The 10,166-nt window shown below is 45.1% G+C and overlaps 2 protein-coding genes across 2 annotated transcripts in view; both read right to left on the reverse strand.

Annotated features, from left to right (window-relative positions):
* The window catches only part of MMD (monocyte to macrophage differentiation associated), a gene marked incomplete at both ends in the record, with an annotated part of 39,700 nt that extends 32,400 nt beyond the window's left edge, over window positions 1-7,300 (reverse strand). Inside the window, one exon of the mRNA XM_080629097.1 lies at window positions 7,260-7,300. Within this exon, the coding sequence (XP_080485223.1) occupies window positions 7,260-7,300 (41 nt within the window). The remainder of the gene's footprint in view (window positions 1-7,259) is intronic.
* Window positions 7,301-7,353: 53 nt separating this feature from the next.
* SMIM36 (small integral membrane protein 36) lies at window positions 7,354-7,683 on the reverse strand (the record flags this gene model as incomplete). The annotated part of the gene is made up of 1 exon (XM_080629299.1): window positions 7,354-7,683. The coding sequence occupies one exon, from the start codon at window positions 7,681-7,683 to the stop codon at window positions 7,354-7,356; it is 330 nt and encodes a 109-aa protein (XP_080485425.1).
* Window positions 7,684-10,166: the final 2,483 nt, after the last annotated feature.

Genomic DNA, 10,166 nt, shown 5'->3' on the forward strand with positions numbered 1-10,166 from the left:
CTCCATCAACTGTAAATAGAGCTTCAATTAATTAAGGAGGTTATTTGCCGAGTTAGTGCACAGAGTTTCAGCAAACATAATAAGGTTTATTGTCAACTTACTTCTTCCTGGTGTGATCATGCCTGCATCAGAGTTTTGCTAGTAATAAAAACACCCACCTGTTATTAAACCACAGTGTAAACCTGCTCTAAAACTAATGCCCTGAAAAGTGATCAAATACTATTCCCATCTAGTTAAAAAGCTTATCTTGCCCTCCAGTGTCCCTGGGTTCATGCCTTATCTGCTGCTGTAACCTGTGTTTGTTGCCTGGAGGGCTGGAAATTGCAGAGCTGTTGGCGGTTGATGAGAAATGATTCAATGGAAATGTTGCTGTGAGCCCGGTAGATAGCAAACCACATCCCTGCGCTGCTCTGAGCTGGGAACAGACTGAGATTCGGATAGATCCTTTCTGTCTACTAAGGGATGTGTCCTTCAGGCTCCAGCCAGGTGAAGTGTGTGTCCTTTAACAAGCCAAGGCTGCTGCCGCCTTCTTTTCTTTTGCAAGAAAAACAAGGAGGTTTTCTCTCTTTGAGGAAAAAAGTATGTGACCTATGTACAAAAAGAACATTCAGAGAACAGAAATAAATCCCATCCAAGAAGCACTATTGATATGCTTTCATCAAGTACTGTCTTTCTGTTGTTGTTAGGGAAGGTAAGCAGTATAGTGGCTATACCCATGACCACGGCACATGCAGACATTAAATCAAGTGCTGCTACTCACAGATCTTTTTCCAACCAACCTTATTCTTATTAGATTTGATTTATACATGCCCAGTTCCAGGAATAGACTTGAGATAACTACATTAATCCCTCAGAACTTTGGGTCTCCATTGTGTCATTTGAAGAAGGCTCATGTGAAGGATGTGCCTGATTCCTGCCTTCCCATCTCTTTCTTCAAAGGTTTAGACATAGAATTGGCCTGAATTTGTACATTTATTTTATTTAAAGGTGGTTGGGCTATTAAAACATACTGATAATTTAGGCAATGTGATTAATACAAATAGAGGTGGATGCTAAGCCTATATTCTTTGCTCATGCTGAAGTCAACAGCAGTTAAGTTCAGTGTATTTTTAGGGTAATGAAGAGCCTAATAAGCTTCAATACTGACGGAGTGTGAAATGTAGGTGTTTAAACAATATGTCCAAGTCTCCTTGCACTCAGGAAGAGACGCAAATACATAATCATTCATAATTAACAACATCTCTGGAGCACCACCCGTGAAAGGATCGCATGTTCCTTCATAAATATTAAATCAACCCAACACCCAGCTGTGTAACAATTATTATTGCCATTGACAGATGGAGAAACTAGGGCACAGTCTCATTGCCCACACAGAGCATCTGCTGCAGAGCTGGGAAGAGACTGACCTATCCAAGTTGAACAATCCAATGCTGGATGTCTCATGACAAGTATCTGCCTCCAAAAGCTGCACCCAAATTGTCACATCAGGGTGGAAATGCTTCTTTGAAAGGTTAATGTCAAACAGTGTCATTATTAGAGGGGGAAATGAAGCAGCAGCATCTCCAAGGGAACAGGAACACATGAGAAGGAGGGAGTGAGGCGGCAAAACCAGGAGTTGGAACTGCAGCTAGAGATGGCAGCCGTATCTATTATCCCATGTTTTATATTCCTGGTATGACTTTCTATTAAGTTAGGCAGCTTCCTGCTGTGAATGTCAGAGCAATTTACTTATGAACAATTCAGCTTTCTGTCACTCAAGCATGAAGGACCAGATCTCTACCTCAGAGCCCGGACAGATGCCCCAGGAGTCACCCTGCTTTCCTCCTGGGCAGCAGCAGCCACCACCAAATAACCCCAGCATACATCCTCCCACCTTCCTCCTGTGTGTATCCTCACTATGGCTCTGGCTGTCATTTCACACCCCCTCCCGAAATGCAGCTATTCTGGGTACAGGCTGCAGCAGTCCCTTAGAGACATCAGCAGTACTCATGTGTTTTCTTTCAACACCCAGACCCTGAAATTCAGCACAGGGAGTCAAACATCTGGGAGAGTCACAAAGTCATTTGGGCTAGAGCAGGAGATACAGGTCAATGCTTTGCCTCATAAAAAGGACAAAGGTAGCTTGGGAGACAGGGCTTGCAGGTTTTAATCCATCTAAAAGATGGCATGCTGGGCAGTAAGGCTCCCCTAAGTACAAAGAGTTTATGGCTGGGAGAATAGTATTTCCAATTAAACACCCAGTATCAGTTCTTCTTTTGGCATTCCCACCAAAGCACCAGCATTACGCAAGCTGAATAGCAGATAACACAAGGCGATGCAGTTCTAGGCAATAAAAGCTATTCTTAAGCTCTTCTTAGAGCCAAGGGGTTTGACTTCAACGTGTTGCTGTGCTTCTATACTTAGCACTATCAGAGGATGAGCATTTGCACCACAAGAACAATGTGCTAATAAAAAAAAAAAAAGATTTATCCCTTTTCCAATTAAAAAAGAATAAAATTATTGCAGGGGAAGGAATTCTCCCTTGTGGATATGGGTTAAGTCTGTCTGGGCTAATCCGCTACTCATATGTGGTGGCTTATTAAGGATTTAAAAAACCCTGAGGGCTTAGATGTGTATTTACAGTGGAACAGGCTCACATGAAAGATGTATTTTCAGTGAATTTAATGACACATTTGACTTAAATTCATGTTGGAGAAATCTAGAAATCTGGCTGGTTTTGGGGTTTTTTGCTGTTGTTTCTGCGAAACCCTTTAATAAAGGCTTTACAGAAGCAGCAATACGCAACTTTAAAAGGGCTCTAAAGCCAATTGAAAGCGAGCCAGAGCAGGCTGAATTCCTGCTTCCTGCAGAACAGCAATAAATCCTTCCGCCACCACTCGGTTCCCTTCAAGCCACAGTTACAGATCATTGGACTGCCACGATGACCAGAGCTCACCCGAAGCAAGTGTCCTGAGGCTCTATGCCCATTGTTGCCCTGGATGTACCATGGTTTGTTCATCAGCTTCGCTGCTCCACCTGCTCCAACCATTTTGTGTTGGAGTATGTTTTGTTTTCTTTGACCCTACCGGAGTTAGTTCATAAAATGCAATTCAAGTGCAGCCCCTGCAAGCTGGTATTGTAGTAATCCCCTTATGAACCACACTAATGTCTAAGAAGAAAGCAATCTCAGTACAGAGGACAGCAGAGCAGGAAAAACTAACACAGAGCAGAGACACAAGGGGCAAAGTGGGAACTGAGCTGCCCAAGAATGTCCTGTAAGCCAAGGGCAGAAGTGGGAACAGAGCATATTTTCTAAATCCTTATCCATCCATCACTCTCCAAATCATATTGCTTCTGAATAAATGTTAACACAACTCTTACCAACATCTTATTTGCACATGGCATGTATGTCAGAACAGTATTTCTATGCTAGATACCCAAGCCTTAAAATACCACTTAAATCCTCTCAGCAAAACACCTCTACATAGGCACAGACCCTGATCAACTGAACAACAATGTAAGAGCCAGAGTATGTGAAGAGCTCCAGGAGTGCTGTTTTACTGCAGCTGTAGATCTCAACAGCATTTCCATCTCAGCGCTTTCCCCATGTTGCTAGCTGTGGACCAGAGCTCGCACAATGCTGCAGATACCTCAAAGGGATACCTCAGTCTCTGCACAAGTCCCCTGCATGGCTTGGTTTGTTATAGCTATTGGCAGAGCCTCGCTTCAGGATGCTTTTTAGGCTGTGTGAATCCCAGCAGGGGATACACATTTTACATGGCACAATTTAGGGAAAGTAGCTGCACTGCTACAAGAACATTTGTGCCCAGTTTCTCACAAGGATGCAAAGGACGTGGCAGAGGACTGCAAATGCTGGAGGGAATACAGCTTCACAGGTGATTTCCTCCAAGCTTGGCCTGATAAGAGCCCATTTGCATGCATTAATCCTGCCACAGTCATTAAGTAAAGCATGGTAGCAGAGACCATGTACTGCAAAAAAGCAATTTCACTCGCAGCAACTTGATTACTTGCAATTCTTCGTACATACCCAAGGCTCTCCCACTGCTTTCATACAGCAATATTGTTCTAGTAGAGACAAAACTAAGAAAGCCATTTTATCCCCATTGGAAAGGCAAAGTCCTGATGCATTTTAGTCTCTCATTTTCTGGAAGGGGATTTTACCCACTGCTTAGAAATACTATCAGGAGGAAAGTGTCATGTACTGCTTCCACCTCCATGTTTCAGGGCAGAGTCCACCAACTTTATCACAACTGATAAATTTCCACAGATGTGAACACTGTGCTCCTAGAAACTGCCCCCCTGCCTGCAGCCTCCCTGCACACTCCAGCCTGCCTGCTTAAAGCTTAAGCAAAAAACCTTGCCTACATCGCAAATCAATGACTTTGCCATTGAGTTGTTGGAGCCAAGAGTCTGTGGTTGGTGCACACAAAGGGTTTGCAGATCTGCAGAACTGCAGCTATGTAAAAGTACTTACTCACATAGCCTTGCAAGCCTCTATCTCTGCATTATTACTTACATAAACAACAGGGTGGTAAAGATCCTTGGGCAGCTCAGTTCCCACTTCACCCCTTTTGTCTGCTCAATGTTAATTCTTCCTGCTCCGCACTGAGATTGCTTTCTTCTTAGACATTAGTGTGGTTCCTAAGGGGGTTACTACAATACCGCTGTGCAGGGGCTGCAATTGAATTGTGTTTTATGAACTAACTCCAGTAGGTTCAAAGGAAACAAGATGTGTCCTGGTATCATTACGTTGTTTGCATGACCTTTGTCAAAGAAGCGCCCAGTTCTTCTCTGGCGTTGTGGCATTTTATGTGACATCTCACCATCAATGAAGAGAGCTGTGGCACACGCTTCGTGATATTTTTGAGCTGGTTTTCATCCCCCAAGGTCTTCTTAGCAAAGATTATTATTTCTGTTCCCTAACATCAAGAATCACTTATCACCGAGAAGGCTCCTAGCATGTTAGATGATATATGAACACACAAAAGGCTTTCAAGAGCTTACAAGCTAAAGATAAGGCAGATAGGAAAGCCCAAGAAAAGATAACACTGCCCTGCATGGGTGACAGTGGCAATAACATACCAGCAGCTTAGTCACTGCCAAGTTTTGGCAAAGCAGCTACAAGTTGTGGTTACTAATTGAACTTTTTCAGTGCTAAATAACCAAAACAAGACACTCAACATAATTATTGCCATCTGTGTGACAAAGGATCATGCCTCCAACTTCTGATTTATTGCCAGTTTCATCACACCAAGGGTTTTAATCAAGCTTCCCAGGAGCCTTGCTTCCAGTTCAGGCTTCCTTCCAAGACCAGGGGTATATGTAACTCACAGGGGTGCAGAGGACAGATTGAATACAAAACTAGGCTCACCCTCAAGAATTTAGAAACCAAAATGAAAGCCACCACCCATTCTGGCTGCTTTTTAAAATACAGATAAATTAAAAGATATTTGAGATTTCTCTGCTTGTGCCAGGATGCTCTGCTGGCTGATGCATAAAGCACCACTTTGGGATGTAGCACAGGCAGATGGTTACTACCTAGCTGAGGTACAAACCATGCAATCCAGCTTAACGAGAGCTTTGTGGGATTGTGATTTGAATTCACTGCAGTTTATTTCTGGAAGTATTTAAAATGCCTGTGCTGAAGGCACTAGGACCACTGCATCCAGTGAGTCATCCATGACACCTGATGTAGGCAGGTAATAAATCTCAGCATGTTTACTAAAGCTTTCGATAGGACTCTGAGGGTACTTCACATTAAGATGATGTAAAATAGCATATGGGACAAATACCTTGAAGTGTGTGGGTCCAGCACTACTTTTCCCTTAATAACCAGTTAAAATTCACCAGTTAAAGAGTACCACACACAGTAACTCTGTGTTAACCAGAGGGACACAGGAACCTGACATTATACATCTTTGGATTCCAGAAAAGAAATTTCAGGTTTTTGCTTGATCTCAGCATGTTTGGGTAGAAAAAACAACTTAAGCCACAAATTCCCTGTAGCCAGATTAGTTTTAAAATCTGGTTTGGCCACCAGTGACAAAGTGCCTCTGCCAGCATGGAACACAGCAGGAACCAACCCAGGTAGCATCTCCCCAGCTTCTCAGGTGAGTTTTGCAGCCCAGCCTCATGGGACCTGAGCTGGCTGTGCTTGGGAACAGCTGCACAACACTGCAGCCACTTCTGTGGCTAGAGGATCAACATTCCTCGTCTGTCCATTTGTGCTTCACCTGGAGGACAAAGAAAGCATTTTCCTTCCTTTCAAGAGATGTGAACTTTAGTCCATCAAACACCTACAGGGAGAAAACCAGCAAGATATGGAAGAAACTTATTAGCCAAAAAGGCATCTAGCTTATAGCTCTCAAATGATGAGGAGAATGACAGGAGCGACACAGATAAAGAGTAGATTTACTGGAGGTACAATAAGAGCCTTCATGTGGCCCAGCTGGAGCACAATACAGCTGAAAGAAGGCTTGGGGACAAAAGCCAGAGTCAGACACGTGGAGATGCACATTGAAAGCGAGGACATAGGTCAGACTTGCTGCAAAGGGTCAGAGACTCCTGTTTCATGGGACAGACAGCAGCAATGACTCGCACATATTGCATTACTGGTACATTTACCCTGGTTCACACTTTCCCTTGGGCAGGAAGCATTGTACCCAGCTTTTCCAGGAAGCACATTGTATCCTGTCAGGGGATTTGTGCAGGGCAAGGGGTACTCTTCCCGGTAAGAGCAGGGCTCATGTTCTCTGTATGGAAAACAAGTGCCAAGACAGGCTTGGCACTGCCCTCTGGGGACAGTACAGAAAGTATTAAGTTCTGATGGGAGCAGCAGCTGGCTTCTATCAGAAAGGCACTAATTCTATCCTTTTAAAATCCTTTGTCCTTGTTTTCTCACTGGAGAGATAAACAGCCTACCAAGGTCATTTGCACTCTGCTGGCTGGAGAAGACATGCTGAGGCTACAGGGCAGTGCTGGAGGTTGGATACTTTGAAAAACACCATGTTCCTGCAAAACCAATGGTACCAAGTGCAACTCAAGATTAAACCAAGGCTCTTTTTCAGTGCCCAAGTGGATAAAGCATCACTGCTTCTGACTGCCAGAGGGCTGCATGGCAGCAGCAGCGCTAATGGAAATTAGTCCCTTCATGTATGGCAGGCAGGAAAAATGCAGAATATCAATGCAGAAAACAGCTAAAGGTAAAATGACCCCCCTGACAATGGCACCGTATCAAATAAATCAGCGTCTCAACTTACCTTGTGAACACGTTACCCTTCTGCACACGGAGAGTAAACATAGCAGAGGAGGCAAGGTGATCAGCAGAAACCCGAGCTCCGAGGCAGGGTCCCCTTACACAACAGTAGTCCTTTTCCCTGGCAGGTCAGAGGAGTTCTCGTAGGCAGAGATGAGCCCCTTTGCCCAGCGGGTGCTGGGGGAGCCCTGCTGCATCACCACCAACCGGATCGGAGGCTGGGTGTCTGCAGGGACCTCGGGAGCATATTCCTTGCTGGGATCCTTCCCCCTGCAGTCATAGAGCACACAAGAGATCAGGAAAACCAGAAGCAAAATAACATAACTAGCCACCAGAATGATGAGATTCAAGGTAACAGGGTCAATCTCCAAATAAAACTCCATTTGGTCCCATACTATTGAGTGCAAATACAGAGAATGAAGTTTCATATGCTCGAGTGAGCAACCACTAACTGATCAGAATAGATGTATTGGCTTTGCGGTAAAAATACATTAATCCTCAGGCCTCCTGCAGCAATGGATTTCCCCGAACTGGATGATTAAAGCAGCTCAGTTTAATAACTTAAGCTCCTTCTTCTAATGCCACGTTGCCTACAGTGGCAGAAGCTACATTTGAATGCTATATTGACAGGAAAAGAGCCTCCTTGCTCAGGGAATATCTCTTTCCTTGCTGGGCAGGTATCAAACCGGTTTTCATCTAAGGGCATTTCGCAGAATCTCCCTTCCCCAAGTGGGCTTGGGCCTGCAGGCTGAAGAGAACCGAGCTGTGTAACTAATAAATGAATACAGAAACAAGTCAGGGAGAAAGTAATTTGCAAGGTAATTTCTCACTGGCTTCGATTTCAACTAAGAATTTATTGTCCTGCGCTAGTGCTATAGAAGGGCTTTTAAAGTGAACTAAAGACTTCTGTCACCCAGTTCCATATCAGGATTACCAGGACATGTCACACCATGTCATATCACATGCTGCCCCGCCAGTCCTTGCATGAACTCAGCTCTAGGATCCTGCTTCCCACAAGCTGCTCTGTTCTCTTTCAGTCTCCCACATGCGAGAAGGTGCAACACGACTGCAGCATTTCTGTAGCCTGGGCACCACTAATTTCTTTTTCCTATGTGGACCCTCTGTTTGCTAAAACAAAAGGTGAAGTTTGTGATGTGACCATCCCCTGCCTGGCAGCAGGGCCCCCCCACTGCCCAGCCACAAAACCTGCAAGTACTGCCTGCATCTTCCAGATTTACAGCTCTGAAGCTGATGAGCGAGTAGGAACACACACAGCAGCCACACATTGCCTACACAGCACTTGCTTCAAGACTGTGCTAGAGAGACCGCCCTTCCTTCTCCTCCTCCATAAAACCCAGATGTTAAGATACCAGGAAGACAGACACAAAGGGCAGGAGGTGATGCTGATGAGCACCACAGACCTTACATCAACATGCTCACCCCTTCCACACAAAACTCCATGGTTTTGGTCAGCATTACAGCACAGGAGGAGTTTAGGAGAAGATTAGGCTGTCCCAGCTCAGCGCTGTCGGAGCTATGGAGAAGGGCTTTACGTGTTAGCAGGAATCCAATCTGATGCATCTAAGCTGTGAGAAATATGTCATGGGGCCATCCTGCTGCCACGGACCTCAACACATGCCACTCATTTTAAGGCCAACATCAGCTGCATTCCCCACCATCTGCCCTCATGGCTTTTTAGCTGAGAAGTAGCTTGTATTGAGAAGTAATCCCAAGCATAGCACTGCAAGAGGCATGCTTAGCAGGGAGCACAAAACACAGGAGGCCCACGTGTGTGACCCTCATGTTGTGCCTGTTACATACCGTGCGCTACATCTGAAGCAGACCAGGCAGTTGGCTGTTGGATGTAGCTTAGATGAGGCTGAGATTTTTCAAGACAGGCTGAGGGTTTTGATTACACACTTCCCCTCCGTAGCAATGATGATCAGAGCTGGGATTTGATTTCATGCCTGCTGGGAAACCAAAAGTCTTGTGAAAATCCCTCCAAAATGCCCCAGAAGCACAGGTGCCTTTGAAACGCAATAGAGTTTATGCTCTTAGATTTCAAGCATGTTGCACTACAAAAACTTAGTACCAAAATAGTATATACTGTTTAGTTCTTCTGTAGTCCTCAAATGGCAGCACTGCTCTCACAAAAGAAAGTTCCTGCAATTTTTCCCCTTTGCATTTATTTAGTACCAGCAAGTTTGCCAAACCTCAATTGTCTCCTTTAAAGTCCTCCAGGCTGGTTTCAGGTGTCTGGCCAATATTGCAGCTGGGAGATACATGCCATTAAGTGTTTAATTTAGATAGGCATCAAGCCAGCTCCTAGGGGACTTTTCAAACCGTAAAATCTGGTACTAGATTACTGCACCACCTTCTGTGCTGCTGCAGACACAATCTCGTGGAGAGAGAAAAGTCGCCATGTTCCTACATCTCTGCAGCTTCTCAGAGAAAAGAAATAGAGTGAAAATACATGATACTTTCAAAACACCCCTAGAAGGCTGTGCCCAGGGCCCGTTTGCAGCAAGACCTCACGTTGATGCTGTTGTATTCCCAGGTCCCTGTCCTTGAGCCAGAGCTGCTCACAGCAGCCCATGTCTGAGGTCAGCATGAGGAAAACTGAAGTCTGCGAGGGGACTTGGCTTTGATATCAGTATTTCTTCCCTCCCCCCAGCTCATTTCACTGTTTAACATTCCTGTGCCAAAGGATTGCCAGGGTCTAATGCCACCTGCCAGCACCCCTGCCCAGAAGGAGCATCACTCCACCTCGGGAGCCTCGTCTGCACACACACTGGGGCTTTTTATAGCAGAGGCTCACTCCAGCACTGGCACTATTCCCAGGGTTGGTATCCCGGAGTTCTCCCCTGCCCATCCTGTAGCCACAGCTCCGCAGCTGAAATCAGTCTGTGAG

This window comes from Psittacula echo (genome assembly GCF_963264785.1).
Source record: "Psittacula echo genome assembly, chromosome: 14".
Classification (NCBI taxonomy): domain Eukaryota; kingdom Metazoa; phylum Chordata; class Aves; order Psittaciformes; family Psittacidae; genus Psittacula; species Psittacula echo.